General features: G+C 34.2%; 1 protein-coding gene across 1 annotated transcript; it reads right to left on the bottom strand.

Annotated features, from left to right (window-relative positions):
• Positions 1–9,829: 9,829 nt before the first annotated feature.
• Positions 9,830–12,754, bottom strand: LOC106778792 (oxygen-evolving enhancer protein 2, chloroplastic). The gene is made up of 4 exons (XM_014666788.2): positions 12,398–12,754; positions 11,084–11,316; positions 10,846–10,896; positions 9,830–10,343 (listed from the first exon to the last, which is right to left on the bottom strand). The coding sequence occupies exons 1-4, from the start codon at positions 12,639–12,641 to the stop codon at positions 10,083–10,085; spliced, it is 789 nt and encodes a 262-aa protein (XP_014522274.1). The 5' UTR covers positions 12,642–12,754; the 3' UTR covers positions 9,830–10,082.
• Between the last annotated feature and the right edge of the window lie 6,504 nt (positions 12,755–19,258).

Below are 19,258 nucleotides of genomic sequence, written 5' to 3'. Positions count from 1 at the left end.
AAAACCAATTTATTAATTTTTATTTTTCAAGTCTTATTATTTTAATTCACGCGAACGAGAAAGCCATACGAGTCTCTTGGGAAAAACGATACTTGGTCTTACCATTTATATTACTTGTACGATTTGGTACACTTGCCAATTTGTCAACAGCTACTGGTAGGCGTCCAACTTGGAAAAGGTTCACTAACGATCTGACAAGGAGGTTTCGCGATCTAAATTGAGGCACCGTTTGTAAGGAGCTAACAGAGGAGTGACAGGAGGGATCTGTCAATACCGGCGGAAGGTAGGAAGACGAAGGAGGAAGGGAAGGCGAACCTACCAAGGGGAAAAATAATTGCTGGAAACGGGTGGAGCTACTCGTCTTCGAGGAGATCGATCCGCTGAACTGGATCAATCGTACAGAGAAATTTTTCGAGTTACAAGTGGTATCGATGGAGGAAAAGGTGCGCCTAGCCGACATCACGATTGAGGGAAGCATTGGCTACTGGTTCAGAGCCCAGAAGGAGAAAGCCAAGAATCGTTCATGGGATCGTCTGAAGGAAGCCCTGGTGATAAGGTTTGGAGCCATTGTTGAGCGTTTCGAACCATTGTTGAGCGTTTGGCTTCAAGACATTTGCGTGTCGAACGAAGAGGGTGCTAGACGACCAACTGTTAGGATATTTCATAGTGGGGTTGCAATTGTTGAAATTGTTGACAACACAAACTCTATATCAAACTGGTTTTTGATGATGACAACACATTGCTTAATAATAGTACATATGTTCTAGGTTTACATGTTCAGCTGATATACTAAACTGGTTTGATTGTTGAACATGTTGTGTTGATTTGCAATATGTTTTCCCATGATTGATTATGTGTTACATGTACGGAACATGCTTGTATTGAAATGTGTGATAAAATGATTTTGATTACTTCTGCACATTTCTGAAGAAAAGCTCACAAGCACTTTTATGAATTTATATTTGTTGTGACAAAGGTCTAGTTCAGTCGAATACACTGGGAATGGATTCGACTATGCTAAAATCTTTGTACAGATTTTGTGAACACGTGCTTAATGAGATTTTGAATTGAAAAGAATATCAAAGTATTTTTTCATGTGTCAGTCGACAGTGTGGAACACCTATTCGACTGTATTACTGTTATATTTGGAATTCTGTTATGCCTACTTGCTCCTACGGCTATATTTTCAAAAGTTAGTTAAGATTGACTGATTGGATTAACTGTCTTAAATGTGTATTGATTTGGTTGACTGAGGAGCCTTTGTATTGACTGTCTATTATAACTGTTTTAATACAGTTGATTGTATTAGTAGGCAATTCGACTGAGAATGACAGGAAAACTATAAATAGAACAGAACACGAATTGTTCTGAGACTTTTGTGATCTGACATTTTCATTGTCTTGTTTCAGAGAAAGTTCTCAGTTTAGGAAGCTCCAAGAATTCTCCAAGAAGATGGTGGTGATCTTTCTTGAGAGAGATTCAGATTGAGGAGTCTTGTGCGCATACTGTTTCATCAACATCTGCACAAAGAAGGTGCTTCTGGTTTGATCTTGAAGGCTTGGCATCCTGTGAAGACTGTTGTATTTGACTGAAGGTTTGGCAACCTGTGAAGTCTGTTGTGATAGGCTTGGCAACCTCTGAAGCGTGTTGTCATAGGCTTGGCATCCTGTGAAGAGTGCTAGTTACACGTTGAGGATTGTTCGACGTGGGTTCAGATTGCAGAAGAGGGGATTCTTGCTGCAATTCTGGTTTTGTGTGTGCAGCTATATTTGGTTTTGGGTTAGAGAGGAGATTTATATTTTTGCGTGGTGCTTCTATAAATTCCTTGTTTAGCAGTCAACTACGTTTTTCTGCTGCACTGAAATTTTCATTACTTGCATTTCAAGGAAAGATCCAAAGCTTTGAATTTTCATACCAGGATTACGAAAAGATTTTGTTTTTGAACTGACACCAATTCACCCCCCCCCCCTCTTGGTGTAAAACAAAGCCGACCTGTTTCCTAACAATTAGCACCAGAGCTGGTTTTCATAAAATATTTGAAAATTCCGTGGACCCTGTTTTTATTATTTTTGACTGTAAAACCTGAGGATGGCTTCAAATTTTCAAAATTTTGGTGAGGGTGCTTCAACAAACAGACCACCTCTGTTTGCTGGTGAAAAATATCCTTTTTGGAAAATTTGCATGCAAATCTTTCTTGAATCGCAAGATAAAGGAATTTTGGATGCTACTTTAAATGGTCCATATGTGCCTACAAAAACTATTGATAGTGAAATTATTTTAAAACCTTTTACTGAGTGGACTGCTGATGAAAATAAAAAAGCTCAGTATGTTGTTAAAGTTAGAAATATTATTGACTCTGCACTAACAATTGATAAATTTTTCAGGATATCCCAATGCAAGTCTGCAAAGGAAATGTGGGATGTTCTAGAGGTGACACATGAAGGCACGAATGAAGTCAAGAGAGCCAGGAAGAATTCATTGGTACAAGAATATGAGTTATTTAGAATGAAAGCTGGTGACAACATCTATGATGTCCAGAAATGGTTCACTCATATTGTAAACCACCTGATGGCTCTTGGAAAAGCCTTTGACAATGAAGAAATCAACATCAAGATTTTGAAAAGTCTGAACAGGAATTGGCAACCAAAAGTCACTGAAATCTCTGAATCCAAAGATCTTACAACTATGAATATGGCTACCTTGTTTTGCAAGCTATGTGAACATGAGTTGGAACTTAGTAGACTAAAGGATGAAGAGGAGATTGAAGAGAAGAAGTCAATTGCTCTGAAGGCTACAAGCAATAATCTCACAGAAGCAGAAATGGACGACAGAGAATTAATGACCTTGATGGTAAGAAAGTTTAATCAATTTATGAAAAATGATAGTCAACTGTCTAACCATGCAGGTCAAAGCAAGAAGAAGAGCTTCAACAGAAATATTATCCAATGCTATGAATGTGGTAAAGAAGGTCACATCAAGCCTGATTGTCCAGAATTATAGCCAAAGCAGAAAGGAAAGAAAAGATTTCCTCAAGGCAGAAATATGAGAAAGAAAGGAGCCTACATTGCTTGGGAGAATTCTGAATCTGAAAGCTCAAGTGATGAAGATTATGATCAAAAGGAGGAATCAAATTTGTGTTATATGATAGGTGTAACATGGGACGATTATGACAGTGATGCAGACATATCAAATGAGCCTGTAGAAGTCAAATATGATCTGCTTCAAGATGCTTTCAAAGAATTACATGTTGAGGCGATGCGGCTGCAGTACAAAGTAAATCGATTGAGCTCTGAAAGAAGAGATTTTGAAAATAGAATTAAAGACCTTGTTATAGAAAATGAAAGATTAGAAAAGGAATTAAATGAAGCCTTGTCATCTGCTAAGAATATTGAAATTAAAACTGCTACTTTTGAAAAAGCTTGTGAAAATTGTCCTATGCATGTTGAAAAGATTGATTACTTGACTAGCAAGCTAGCTAAGTTTGCTCAAGCTAGTGACAATTTAGATGCTGTATTGAATTCCTCTAGCAGAATTAATAATAGACAAGGAATTGGATTTAAAGGTCAATCTAACAGAACCAATGCTAGGAAATTAAATGTTTTGAGAAAACATGCTAGAAATGCATGTTTTTACTACAGATGTGTTGGTCACACTGATAGAAATTGTTATTATAGACATATTGATGTTCCTCAAGGATTATGTGTATGGATACCAAAGGAACATGTGACAAGAACTGACAATCAAAGACCCAAAGTTAAATGGGTACCAACAACCAAAACTTAACTGTTTTGCAAGTTATGCAGCTGATACAAGACTGTTCTCAAGGATAAATCAACTATGGAACATTTCATAAACCTTGAGTGTCTACAACTGGTAAATTTGTATCTATCTACTGCATCATGCATATATTGATTGAATGTTGTTGAATGATTGTTTGCATTGAGTGCTTAATTATATGATTGATTGAATCTGTGTGAAATGTTTTTATGAGTCCTAGTCGACTCCAATATTAATTCAATCGACTGTGTCATTTGAATATTTAAAAAGCTCTGTTTTTGAACATTAAAGATTAACTTAGGGTTTAAGCAACACACTTGGCGCGTTTTTTATCTATAAATGAATGACATAGTCTGAGATATTCATATACAATCTTGCAAACAAACCTTTATTCTGATTCTGGTGAAAACCCTTCTTCCTCCTGCTCAAATGGTTGTTTCATCATCAAATTTAGGGTTTATCTTTTCATTCTTTCCATTATTTTTCATCTAGTTTCACCATGATTATTGTGAACTAAACCTCCATTGTTGTTGGGGAATTGATGTAATCCTTTGAAACTCTCATATATTGAATTGTTGCTTTATTCATATGCTTTTATTCATCAATTGTTAGAGTTTTTCCTCCATTATATTTGCATCCTTTGTTTAAGACATTATTCAATAGTATAATCTTTGATTCTATATGGACACGTGTGGGTAGATCTAGACATGAGGATAGGAGGACGGATTGCCTTAAGCTTCTGCGCGAATTATGTAATGCATGATCAATTGTTAGGGAGACTAGACATAGTAAACTAGAAATTAGGAGTAGTCCCTTTTCACCAAGACATTGGGATTAAGGTAAATTAGAAAGTGACATTAAGATTAATGAAGGAGTAGAATTCTTATATATATGAGAGTAGATAGGACGAAATCATAAACCCCAACAACATAATTCATTCATATATTATTCACCTGTGTTATCTTTTGGTCAATTGATCAAAACCTTTGCATGCATATTTAATTTTCGTTTTTGCATTATAAAACCCTAATTTTTGTTATTCAAGTCTTAAATAATCAAGAAATCACATGAAAGTCTAGGCCTATGAGTCTCTAGGGAAATGATACTCGAACTTGCCATTTATTATTACTTGATACAATTCGGTACACTTGTCGAAGTCTTAACAAGTTTTTGGCGCCATTGTCGGGTAGTCGTGGTTTAACTATTCTAGTAGTGTGATTATTGATTACCTTTGACTTGATTTTGTTTTTATTTTTGTTCTAATAAATGTTTTCTAGGGTTTTGTGCCTAATGTTTCCAGGATGTCGTTTAGACAAGAAGTTAACAATATGGACACTGAATTCTATCAAGAAAATCTCAACCACTAGAAAGGAGCCTCATTCATGTATAAATCTACGCCAATTTGGGTAAGTTGTTGTTCAATTTCAGAAATTTGTACAACAACAATGGCAACAACAACTCTCTCCATCAGAAAGATTGGAAGAGACATTCCAACGAGTTATGCAAAATTCCATTGCCTATATAGAACGCATGGACTATACAATGGAAGAAAAGATTATATGAAAAACCCCTTCCTCATCCAAAGAAGTATCAAAGGAAGGAAAAGAAAAGTAAGTGCTTTATGGAGATTTTCAAGAAATTGGAGATTAAAGTTCCTATGGTTGAGACATGGAAACAGGTGCTTGGTTTTATCAACTTTCTAAAGAAATACAGCAAGAAGAAGAAAAGGAAAAGTATATCAAACAAGGAGAATATCAACACCTACTGATGGGTGTTTGAGCTTTATTGGGTCAAGCTAATGACGTTAAAAGAGCGCTTGTTGGGAGGCACCCCAGTGACTTGTAAACATTATTTTCATTTAATTTTGGTTTTGTAATTTTTGGATATTGTTGAACAATTTTTATTGGGTAGCATCCACTGAAGGATGCTAGATGGTTATTTATTCACTGAAGGATACAAGAAGGTACACCTACTGATGGGTGTTGGTGAGGCTTGCACTATCTGGGAGGCAACCCAGTTGATTGATTTACTTTTGTTGCATGTTTTAATACTGTTCTAGTTGCATTTAGGGCTTAATTGTTGCATAAGTGAGTAAAGTGAGTGGGAATTGCATTTAGGGTTTAATTTTTGCATTCTAGAAAACCCATTCTCCATCATTTTTGCACCATTCCATCATCCAAGTTTGGGGTTATTGAGAGAGCACTGCATTTGGGATTCCACCATCATCAATTTACAAGCATTCTGCACACATTCAAGGTCTCTCCATTTAAACTGGAGTCCATATTCGAGTCCATTCATAAAGGACAGGTTGTTACAACTGAGATGATCATAGGCTTGTACAACATTCCTCTTGCACATAGGTGGACTATGGATGAGTTCAACAACGTAGTGGCTTGGCTAGAATAAGCGCAGGGTAGTAGATCTGGAGCAGCTGAAGCTCCAGCCATGGATGAGGATGTTGAGGAGGAGGATGATGATGATGATGATTTTGAGGATGTTGAGGCTGGAGAGGAGGATTTTGACGACAGCATGGGTTGAAAAGCTTACATAGCATCTACCGATGGATGTTATCTGCAGTAGAACATAATTTTTCTTATCTTTTGTTTTTTGTTTAGTAGTGTAGGATTTGCTTTTGTTGAGTAGTACAGGGTTAATGTACTTGGTCTAAAACTTTTCTGACATGATGATTTGACTGTTTGATGTTGCATGAGATAAGTTGCTTGATGATGCTTGTTATTGAATGATGGTTAACATTGCCATGCGCTGACATACAGGTGAAGTGTTCACTAGCTATATGAATATATGCATGATGATATTGTGATTGTGATTATGAGGCCAAGTAGGGTATTTGTCTGGATGTTGGAATAGTTATTGATCTTATGAGTGAGGTTTTGAGCTCCAGAGTTCTTATTGATATATTTGCTATCTACTTGAAAGCATGAATGATTTTGTCTAAGTTTATATGATTGATCAAATTGCATGTATGTGTCATATGATCAAGGCCGTTTTTGAATAAGCCCTTCTTTAGCCAAAGAAAAATTTTCGTCCCACATGAAAAAGAACATCATATGTTCTACCCTTTTTGAACCTAAGCCTTAAGCAAGATGTGAAAACCCTTTGTGAAAATATTTACCTTGAGTTAGGTTGAGAATTATTGTGTAGTATTGATAAAGATTCAAGTTTGGGGTTGTTGGGAAAGTTGAAAGAGAAAAGATAAGCATTGAGCTAATGTGTTGATCAAATCATGAAAAGATGAAAAGGATGCTAAAGATAGTAAAGATAGAATGAAGAAAAACTCAAATGCAAAAAGGGGGAAAAGTTGGGAATGAGTGAGATTGGTAAAAGAGAAAGGTTGTGCTTGAACTATGAATGATTGAATAACTCTCTTAACTCAAGGATTTTGTGATCTAAAAAAACCAATTTTTCTTGCCCAACCACATTATAAGCCTTGAAAAGTCCTTGTGATGACATGTGTATGTGATGATGTGTGATTATGGTAAATGAATGGCAATTTTGTTCTATGTGACATGTGGATAATAGAGGGAAAGAGTGACCTTTTGAAACACTTTAGTGATTGAGCAAAACACCTTGTCTGGTGAGGAATAATTCCATGAATTTGTGATTATATTTGTGTTTAGCTAATTGATCATTCATGAGAATAACATTTGTTGAGTATTATGTGATTGTGTGAACACTGTGATAAATATTTAAATTCAGGGCATGTGTGCATCTTGATTAAATTCTATTGATGAGCTGATTTGAGTAGTGACTTGTCTTAAGATATTGGTTATGGAATAAGTTGAACCATTGTGATGATTTGTGGAAGACTGAGTTGCATTTTGTTTGCTTGAGGACAAGCAAAGTTCTAAGTTTGGGTTGTGATAACAGTACAAAAACCGTTATTTTCATACTTAAATTTGACATTAAAAACACCCTTTATGACTTAGAATTAGCTTGAAATCATGCAATTTGCTTAAGTTAAGAGAATAAGAGAGTCAAAGTTGGTTTTCGTGGTTTTATGCTTGGTTTTCCCTTGTTTTGGCAGGATTTATCTGAAATTAAACGATGGAGGTTAAAGTAGAAAAGAGTTGAACTTAAGAGAAGGTGGAAAAGTGAAGAAAAGAAGAGTCGCAGCCACCGCCGGATGGTGTACTCTCCAGAAGAACTCTCTGTCCAATGCTCAAGCAGCAGCGCTGAGGGCTAAACTTAAGTCACGCACCCACCGCTGGGCAGTGTACTATTGTGCCTAGACCAAAATTCTATTATTTTTTTGTGCTATATATAGACCCAGAAGAACCAGAAGGGGTATCTTTTGACAGAAAGGACGTAGAACACCCTCTTCACCCCTAAAAGGCGGATTTTGGGTGCGGGAGCTCCAATGTATCAAATCTAGGGTTTATCTTTTCATTCTTTCCATTATTTTTCATCTAGTTTCACCATGATTATGGTGAACTAAACCTCCATTGTTGTTGGGGAATTGATGTAATCCTTTGAAACTCTCATATATTAAAGTGTTGCTTTATTCATATGCTTTTATTCATCATTTGTTAGAGTTTTTCCTCCATTATATTTGCATGCTTTTTTTAAGACATTATTCAATAGCATAATCTTTGATTCTATCTATATGGACACGTGTGGGTAGATCTAGACATGAGGGAATTCTCTCGGTAGCAATATTACCTAGACATAGGGATAGGAGGATCGATTGCCTTAAACTTCTGTGCGAATTATGTAATGCATGATCAATTGCTAGGGAGACTAGACATAGTAAACTAATAATTAGGAGTAGTCCCTTTTCACCAAGACATTAGGATTAGGGTAAATTAGAAAGTGACATTAACATTAATGAAGGAGTAGAATTCTTAGATATATGAGACTAGATAGGATGAAATCATAAATCCGAACAACATAATTCATTCATACATCATTCACCTGCGTTATCTTTTGGTCAATTGATCAAAACCTTTGCATGCATATTTAATTTTCGTTTTTGCATTATAAAACCCTAATTTTTGTTATTCAAGTCTTAAATAATCAAGAAATCACATGAAAGTCTAGGCCTATGAGTCTTTAGGGAAACGATACTCGGACTTACCATTTATTATTACTTGATAAAATTTGGTACACTTGTTGAAGCCTTAACAGAGCCGAACAGTATAAAGATGGGAAGAAGAGAGTCGAACAGTAGAATAAGTTATTTTACAGGGAAGAATAAGAAGCTCCTCGCTTCAAGGAAATAATATAGACACGAAAAGGGTCCTATAAAGTTTGTATCTCATCTCAACCACCACTCAAGCCTCTTGATTGGAATTGGAGGGCATCCCACAAATTCTATATGTCATCTCGACCACCACCGAAGCCTCCTGATTTGAATTGGAGGGCATAATCAATGGGTTCCCTTCATAGAAAACAAGATGATAAAGAGGATCCAAGAGATCAAGTTTTGCGGTTCCAACTTTCAGGACAAGGTTGTTCTATAGCGGGGGAGGGGATGGTAATGTTAGGATATAGGGTGATAGGACATAATGATAATGGGTTTAGGATAAAAGGCAGAGGAGTAAAAAAAGAATGGGAAAGTTTGTTAGACTATCAGGGGGAGAGAGAGTATAAATAAACCTTTTGGTAATTCTGTAAAGGAGTAGCCATTTTCTTACGTTGTGCAAACAGGTCTTGGACCTTGTTGAGGGAGATTAGACTCCCGGTTATTTGTTTTCGTTATACCATTACAGTAAATATACACACAATTCTTTTATTCTCTCTTGTTTGATTACCTTCGTGTGAGTGTGTATTGTGAGAAAGTTAGGTTTCCAATTCAGGAACCTAACAAAAATGCTAGCATCTGAATTATTGTTTACATTTAGTCCGTGAGAGGTATCTTAACATGCACTTATTATCTGCCATTGTTGTATATATAAATTGTGATTGTGCAACCTAATTACATCTGCTCAATTTTCATGGAATGTGATAGCAGTATCTCTTAGGGTAGGATTTCCCATTAATAAAGTTAATTTTTTAAATAAAAAAGAAATATTACAAAATATTTCAAGCACCTTCCTTGTAAAAGGGCCCTGAGCCTTTTATAAACATAATGGTTTTTAATATGGCTTATAGCAACTTAAAATGCTTAATCCAAAAGTGTACAAGAGATGAGGGCAAGTCCTTAGAAGACATGAAAAATTAAGAATCAAAGTTCTTACTCCAAACAACTGCCTCAAATAATGGAACTTGTGGACAAAAAGCACATAATTCAAGACGTACACACCCTTCAAGGTGATTTACATGCAGAGTGAACATTCATCATGTTCTTAGGCAACACTGAAGGAACTTGCTGTACTCTCCACAAATTTTCTTGCTCCCTTAAACCACCTCTTGTCTCCAGCTTGAGCCTTGCAGATGTATAGTTTGCCATCTTTCACAGTTGCTGTAATCAGCTGGTGCTTCCCACCTTCATCTCCATCAGCTGTTCTTGTTAACACAGACAAACTGTAGTACGTTTTCCCATCAATGACAGGTGTTGCACTCTCCAAGATGTTTGCAGTTGCTACAGCATTGGAATCAAAACCACCCTGAGAAATTAAAGTTCAGAAGCAGTAAGCATATGCAACAATGTTTGGTGCATTCTTGATCATCAAACTCAAAAGATTATAGATTTTGTTATAAGAATGGAAATTTTTTATTGAGTTTAATTTCCTACACTACAAGTGTTAAGATTTCTACACTGTTAACCATTTGAAAATCACATCAGTGTAAACTTTGCACTGTTTTCTGTAAATGACAATCTATGATTGGATGACAGTATATTCTAATTAAATTCCACACTGTAGTTATTCATTTTATGTTTTGTACCAAAATTTGAACAGGGCTTGCTGTGACTAAAAGTAAATGTCAAATATATAATAGTTCTTTTATTTTCATACATTATTTTCCTATGAACATTCTCATTTTTATTTCCTTGACTAGTATCTAACAATTTGTTTGAATTTACCAAAAATGAAAAAGAAAGGATTACACAATAGGAAGGTTAAAAATGCATGTCATAAGGCTATTCACAAAATATGAATCAATTACCTCAGAGTCAGTTTGGCCAAAGAAGGCTTGTTTCCCTAGCAAATAATTCACCTGCAAAAGGGAAAAGTCAAGTCTTGAATTTCAGCCAGCAACTGTTGTCACTATCTTCAAACTTCATAGACATTATCCACTTGGATTTTGGAAGCTTCAATAAAGACTATTGTACATACACTGGCTATGATATGGAGTATGAACCATAATTGTTCAGTAGAAAACAAGCTAAAGGCTATAAGTTTACCTGAGATAGAAACTCCTCAGGTGAACCATAGTCAGTGATAGACTTCTTATCAGTTGTAGTGACCATGACAGCAACATTGCTTGTTGTGTCAAAATTGTCCTCATATCTAAGAACCTGGCCTGGGTACTCAACCTCTTTGCTTGGGTTCCACTTTGAGGGAATTGAGAGTTTGAATCCATTTCCACTGTATGGAAGGAAGTCTGTGTTTGTCTTTGGCTTTCCAAACACATTGGCTGCAATAAAATCAATAGTGATTGATTTTTAATTTTCAGAATACCCAAAATATTTTAGATAAAAACTATTCTGTGGTGTTTTGAGATAGTAGGTTCCGTGACATAATATCAGAAGTTCTATGTGATCAAGTTATAAGATAAATATTATAACCCTCACTAACCTCTTTCTTTCAATTATAATTTCTACAATATGTTTAAGTGGGCTTATGGTTCAAAGCCAAAGGGCAATGTGAAAACCACTCTTAGACCTGCGCAAATTTCCTAGTTTGGTTCTCATCACTCTATTTCTTTCATCTTTGAACTCTAACAAACTATAATTGGCAATGCACAAAATCCAGAAGTAAACCGCACACTTTACTTACAATAAAATAACTGCTGAATTAAAAGCAAAGTATTAGTGTTATTTGGCTCTAACTATCATGACACCAAAGGAAGTATGATTACCTTAAGAACTCAAAACCCGGTTTCTTAACTAAAAGAGGAATAAGTTATACTTTGGACAAAACTTTTGTTAAAAAATTAGTCTGAAACTATACAGACCTGTTAGACCTAAAGGTTTTGATTGGGAAAAAAAAAATTGACCTTTTTAACAAAATAAATTTCTATAAAAGTTTAAGTATAACCTATTGTCTGATCTATTTCTATTCCTATTCTTCATTGACAAACAAACAAACAACAACAAAGCATTACCAAGTAGAAAGTTCGACTATATGAACCACACAGCATTCAGGTTCTTTAAAGATACTCTCTCTACAACAAATGTGTAAAGTTGATCACAAAGCTAAACTCAAAGTGTCAAAATTGCATTCCACAACAGCCATATCAGCCACATTTGACAACAATTTTCTGAATGATTGAGGTTTATAAGGTTTATCATGCATGGTAATCACTCCAAAGATATGAGGTGTGCTTTACATATCTAAATTTGTAAAAATTTCTTATATATCTTGATGTTAACCTAAAAAGAAGATAATTTCAACTCTAGGAAACTCATTTCATCTTCCTTTCTCTCCTGTATCAAGAATCTTCTTGGAAGATGGTAATAGTTCAGCAATGAAAGAAGTGAAAAAGGGTGAAATACCAGCTTCCCCATAGGCTGCATCAGCAGGAGAGACCTTGGAGCCAACAGCAGCAGCACCAATGAGCACAGTGAGGGCCAACCTGCGAGAGACAAGGGTGGTGTTGGCATCACCCTCTTGGACAACCTGCTTCTGTGCCTTGCAGACAATGTGGTTAGGTTTGGTGGTCAGCACCTGGCGCTGTGGTGAAGCTCTAGCAGGGTTGGTGAGGGCATGGTGGTGCAAGAAACATTGGGTGGAGGCCATTGTGCTCAAAACTCAAAATCTTCACAGTTTCTTTGGCCTGTGATTACAGTGTAGTAGGCAAAGTGTTTGTGGACTTTGAAGTGGTTTTGATGCGTGGTGGATGATGTGGCAATGAAAATGTGGTTGGTTGTGGATAATTGCATTTGGAGGTCATGATTGGTGGTAGCATTAGATTGGATTTGTGATCGATGTGGGATAAGGGAGTGGGGGTTCTGATTGGTTACACGTGGCCTCATGCTAGGTATTGTATTTTTTCCCCTCTGTGCAGTAAAGAAAATCCTCTAAAGCTCTTAGAACTTGTGTTGCACTGTTCATGGAGGGTTTAGTTGTTGAGGGAGAGGAATTGAGGGAGAGTGAGTCGAAGGATTTGAGAAGATTTGGAGGTGAATTAGTTGTTGTTTTTTTGAGTGGATTTGAAGGTAAATGAGAGTGAATTTGGAAGTAAATTAGTGTAGGATTTGATTGATGTGATAGATAAAAAAATTGGTTTAATTGATAAAAATTAAAGATTACCAAAATACCCTTAATAGTAAAAATAATATAAGATGATAATTATTAATGTTATATATAATTGTAAAAAAATTTATTAGAAAAAAAAAATTTATTTTTTTAAAATGTAAAAAAATTATAATTTAGTAAATTAAAATAATAATATAATATTTTATAATAATAATTATTATTATTATATTTATTATTAATATATATTATTATTAAAACCATCTTTAGAATCAATATTTTTATTACAGAGTAGAGTATTTATCTATCTACAAAAGCTATTTCATACCAGGGATAAAGTGACTTTTTATTACAATCACCTCCAAATCTTTTCTATCAGCGAGGAATGAAATTTTTTTATATCCTCCAAATCTATCTGCACAAATCTATACTAATTCATGAAAACGAACATAAAATTAATAGCAAATCATTCTGTATAGTGAATTACCAACAGAGCGTTAAAGTGCAATCACTAACACAACTTTTAAACCATTTTATGGTTATTTTGTTAATTTTTTAATTGATGTGCACCTTCTGTTTGATATATAACTCGTGATTTTATAATTTTAATAATTTAATTAAATTTCATTAATATTACTATTTTTTTTTCACATTACATTAACATTCCAAAAATTTTAAAATTCTACATTTAGTCATTTTTATATTACATATTCATCCACTTAAAAACATTAAAATTACCTATTATAAAAGACATCACAAGTTTTAGAAAAATTTATTAAAGATGCGTAATTTTTTCGTGATTTTATAATAATGAATGAATTTTAAATTTTATTCAGATATAGGTAAACTGTGTTGAAAAACGTGACCATTTAATTTTAATTCAGTGTTACCCAACAAAACTTTAAATTTGATAAATTTCCTTAACTGAGATGGTTTCTCCCAGAGCCGTCAAAATAGGTCACAATCCAATAGTTAACCTAGCTCACTACGGGTTTGGATCGGATTAGATTTGAAAAAATTGAAGTTTTTTTATGCAAATCAGATTTCAATCCGACTCATTTAAACCCGGTTCATACAGATTGAATCCATGATGGACCGGGTTGGCCCGCCAACTCACCTACCTAATTTTTAGAGCCGTCAAACTGGGTCACAACTCGCGAGCCAACCCGGCTCACCACGGGTTCTGACCGGGTTGCGTTTGAAAAAATTGAACTTTTTTTATGTGGGTCAGATTTTAACCCGACTCATTTAAATCCTGCTCATGCGAGTCAAACCCATAGTGGGTCGGGTTGGCCCGCCAACTCACCTACCTAATTTTATTTTTTTAATTTATTATTTTATTTATGAAACCCTAAAAAATAAAATACTCTCTTCACTCTCTGTGTATACCAAAAATGTAGTCTCTGCTCTCACAAATCACTCTCACGGAACTTGCTCTTGTTTACGGTGTTGTCACTCTCACTTCTTCACTGAAATTCTTCAAGGAGCAGGTTATTTGTATGTTTTTTGTGTTTGTTTTTGGATGACATTTGAATTATATTGTACTTTTTATTATTATTATTTTGAATTGTCTTCCGTTTAACATCATTTTTTTGGAGTGAAATTTGTTTAAATTTGAATATAGAAAGTTTGTAATTTTTTTTATTTTAAAAAAAACTCTAATTAAATGGGTTAGTGAGCCAATCCATTTACCCATCAACCCGCAGTGGGTCGAGACAGGTTCAAATTTTTCTGACTCGCTAATAAATGAGTCGGGTTGGGTTGGCTCACCAAGTGACCAAACTGTGGTGGGCTGGGCCAGGTTGAGCCAGGTTACCTGTTTTGACAACTCTACTAATTTTATTTTTTAATTTATTATTTTATTTATGAAATCCTAAAAAATAAAATACTCTCACGGAACTTGCTCTTATTTACGGTGCTGTCACTCTCACTTCTTCACTGAAATTCTTCAAAGAGTAGGTTTTTTGTATGTTTTTTGTGTTTGTTTTTTAATGACATTTGGATTATATTGTACTTTTTTATTATTATTTTGAATTGTCTTCAGTTTAACATAATTTTTTGGGAGTGAAATTTGTTTAAATTTGAATATAGAAAGTTTGTAATTTTTTTATTTAAAAAAAGAAAACTCTAATTAAATGGGCTAGTGAGCCAACCCGTTTACCCACCAACCCGTGGTGGATCGAGTCAGGTTCAGATTTTTCTGGCTCGCTAATAAATGAGCCGAGTTGGGTTGACTCACTAAATGACCAATCAATGATGAGCCAGACCGGGTCGAGCCGGATTACCGGTTTTAACAGCTCTAGTTCCTCTCAAGCACGTTTTCATTTTTTTAGAGACATGTATAAACAAATACGCTTTTAGTTTCTTTTTAGAAAAATCTCGCTTAGATGCATGATTTTTATTTTTTATTAATTTTTTAAATGATATCTAAACATGACTTTGATAATTAATTTTATTTTTTAAAATGACTTATTTTGCAACCCTTTTTACCTTTTTAATAAATTAGTTTGTTTATTTATTAACTTTTTTTATTTATTTAAAATGTTTATTTATTCAAAAATGAACATATTGATTTTAATTTTAAGTTAGTATTGTTTTTTATATAATTTATAAAATTAAAATTAATAAAGATTGTGTACAAACCTAGAAAATAAAGTAATAGAGTAGAGAGGTGTATTAAAATAATGAGACGAACATTTTACTTTCAAAATAATCTTATAATATAAATAGAACTTTCTAAAACTCGGTTGATTATTTGAAACCCTTCATCTATCTAAAACCATTATTTTCTACGCTTTCTCTTGCTTCTCTCTAGAATTTCTCTCTATTGAGTTGTTTGTTTGACGATTAGAAGGTGCCTAGGCGATCCTGGCGTCGAGGGCTACGATCTTGACCGATCAATTTCTTGTTCTTCAGTTAGTAAGTCGTTTCCCTTTTCTTCCGTGCATTTTGGGGCTCTGAGCATGCAGCAGATTCTGGCTGCATGTGCCTTGTACTCTTTCCCTTCAATTCTTAGCTCAATCTAAGTTTTAAAGTTGAATTTCTATCACAAATTTGTGAGTTGTAGGTTTTTGTTGAGTTTCCTTGTGGTGCAAGGCATTGTTAGAGTAACTCTGTGAGTTGGACTGTTTATCTCTAAGGTAAGAGGAGCTATATATTTTCTTCAAATTATTGGTATAACATGTGTGTATGTTAAATTCTGTGTTACTTTGATGTTTGAAGCATAATTTAGATGTTTGGAGTAAATTGAATTGTATGTATTGAATTGTTGAACTGTGAAATGTGAAATGGTGTTTGTGAACTGATTTGGATGAATTAAACTATTGTAATTGAACATGTTGGATTTACTTGATGTGAGAAATTATTTGTGCTATTAATTAGATAGAAAACAGGGAATTAGGCATGTTTTGAGTCATTTTAGAAGAAGTGAGGTAATGAATTTGAGAATTAGAGGTCAAGGGCTCATTTGGTTTGTTAGGGCAGTCTAGGTAAGTTAATTGTGACTTGTTTGAGTCATTCAAATGGTCAAAAACATGTGCAAAGTGGTAGAAATGAATTTGGGTCTTTAAGTTGAGGAATTTGATGTTTTAGAATAGGATTTGGCTCATAATCACTTTAGATTGATGTTAGGAAGGTTTAGGATCACTTAGACAAGTCTAATTAGGTATATAATTCAATCTAGGAGCATTAGAAGTTGGGAAAAATAGTTAGAATTGGTAATTGGAGGTTGAGTTGCATAATTGTGCAGAATTTTGTTTTACAGATTATGCAGACTCGCTGATCAAATGGATTCGCATAGCGAGTCACTCTGGTGAGATGCTCTCTGTCAGGGCATTCACACAACGAATTGGTGCGTTGTGGGAATCACTGTGAAGGGCGAGATGCTCTTTGAGTCTCTGTCTGATGGTTGTGAAGGGTAGACCTCTTCCCTTGCCGATTTGCTTGTGAAGGGTAGACCTCTTCCCTTGCCGATTTGCCCCTGATACTCTTGGTTTCTTCCTCTCTCCTCAAACATTATCATTTATTCTGACATTTTTTCTTTCTTATGTAGTTCAAAACGGCAACGACATAGGTTCTCGTGAGTTTGAAGGCCAAGGTTGCTGGAGATACTAGAACCATGGAGGATCCTATTCCCGGTGATGTTCAGATTTTGGTCACCTCCAAGGAGGATCCGATTTCCATGAGATGGCTTGGAGTATGTGGATTGAAATTTTTTACTTAAAATGTTTTTGGTTAAAATTGGGGTGTTTTTTTGTTGAGTACAGTTGAATTATGGACATCATATTGGTGTTTTCTTTCTATAGGCTCATGAGACTTGTCAAAATCGCCGTGATTACTATTGCTGCCTCCAGGACTAAGGTAAAGGCTACTTATGTTACCCTCATATGTAAAAACCATAAGAAGGGGAAGCAGGTTCCATGTCGGCCAGGACTTGAAGGAGCCATTGTTCCTCGATCATGTGATCATGTTCCTCAGGTTTAGTTCATGTTTATATTAGCTATCTTTGCTTGTCTGGTGTTATATGCTTATGATTTACTTACGAGATAAGGGGCTTGTGTAGCCTGGAGAAGAAGCTTGCCTAATTGATCCCTGACTTGTGGTTCCTTACTTGACCAACAAACTTTGAAAAGATAGGCGCTGTAGGAGAATTAAATTAAGACATCTGAAAGCTTAAAATTACATCCAAAAGTTACATACTTTAATGGTTTTGGTTCTTTAGTTTGTTCCCATTTGCTTCTCAAAAAGGAAAATTCACTCTCATATCAAAGATGGTTTACTTCTGTGTTCTGATAAAGAGCTGTTATGAATTCAGTTCATAATTTCTTATTGTTATTGGTCTTCCCTGAAGGTGATGATAATATGCTTCTTTTCTGTGAAAAGATCAGATAATTCACCGTGTTTATAGTCTGTTTTCTCTCTTGACTAAGTTTTCCTTGATTTCATATACAGTGAAGGAATTATTATATCATATAATTATAACACAAATAATCTGAGTTTTTGTTTAGAAAAATTATACCATGTTTTTAACATATTTTTCACTATCATAGAACACTTTTTTTCATTCTACAATAATTTTGTTAGATTTATTAGATATCAATAAAAAAATTTTCAATTAATATAATTTAGTAAAAAATATTCCTGATGTTTTTACTACCTTTATCTCTCTTATTTAATTATAAGTGATTTTGTATTAAGGTTTAATATCTATTTTGGTTCCTCCTTTTGGGGGGTTTGTTCAAAGTGATCCTCTCTTTTTTTTGAAAGGTTCACTGAAGTTCTACTTTTTGCAAAAACTGTACAAGTTAGTCTTTTTTGCTAAGGGCGTTAATTCTGCTAACGACAAAACTCTCAGTTGGCAAAATAGATATTAAACCTTGTATTAACTATTTTTCATTATATGAAGACTGAAATGGATTTGGAATGGGGATGTATGATTTTGGTTTCATTAAATTTAATTGTAAATAAATTATCTTTGTATAATTTATTTTTTACCCATTTAAAATATAATTTTTTTTATTTAATTAATCTCCAACATCAATTTAAATTGATAAAAAAATATTTACTATAGGGGTAAAAAAATTAGAGATAGATGGATTTTTTAAATTTAATTAGTTAATGAAGACCAACTAATAATAAAAAACAAATGATTTTAAATTTTTGAGAAGTTAAATTAATTTCTTACAAAGATCAAATTTAAAACCCATTCCTTTTATATGATTAAAAATCTTATTTAAATCTTATTGTTGTGTGTAATTGTTCAATTTTAAGATTAAATTTTAAGCTTTCGGATGTTTTAATTTAATTCTACTACTAATAAATTTAAATTATGTATAACATTGTATATAAATATATATTAATTAGTGTCCTGATATTGTACTTTTAGCAGTTGTATTATTAGAAATTGTTTGTGATGATGCTGTTTGTTTTATGGTTAATTTTGAAATTAAAGTGGAAGAATTTTACCATTCACATTATAGTTTGTGTTTTCTAATGAGTGTTTATTTTTTTTATATAGGTTTTGAAGTTTGTTGAAAAGGTTGCTCTTATTGCTCTTTATACTTTTTGGGAAAGGTTCATCAGCTCCTAGCCTTGCAACTTTTGTAATACAGGATAGTAGTACAGTAAGTTCTTTCTCTCTTAAACTGTTTGTATCTGTTAAG

Source organism: Vigna radiata, unplaced genomic scaffold (genome assembly GCF_000741045.1).
Source record: "Vigna radiata var. radiata cultivar VC1973A unplaced genomic scaffold, Vradiata_ver6 scaffold_189, whole genome shotgun sequence".
In the NCBI taxonomy this organism is placed as follows: Eukaryota; Viridiplantae; Streptophyta; class Magnoliopsida; order Fabales; family Fabaceae; genus Vigna; species Vigna radiata.
The sequence above is the reverse complement of the archived record's forward strand: the minus strand, read 5'-3'. Positions and strand labels throughout refer to the sequence as shown.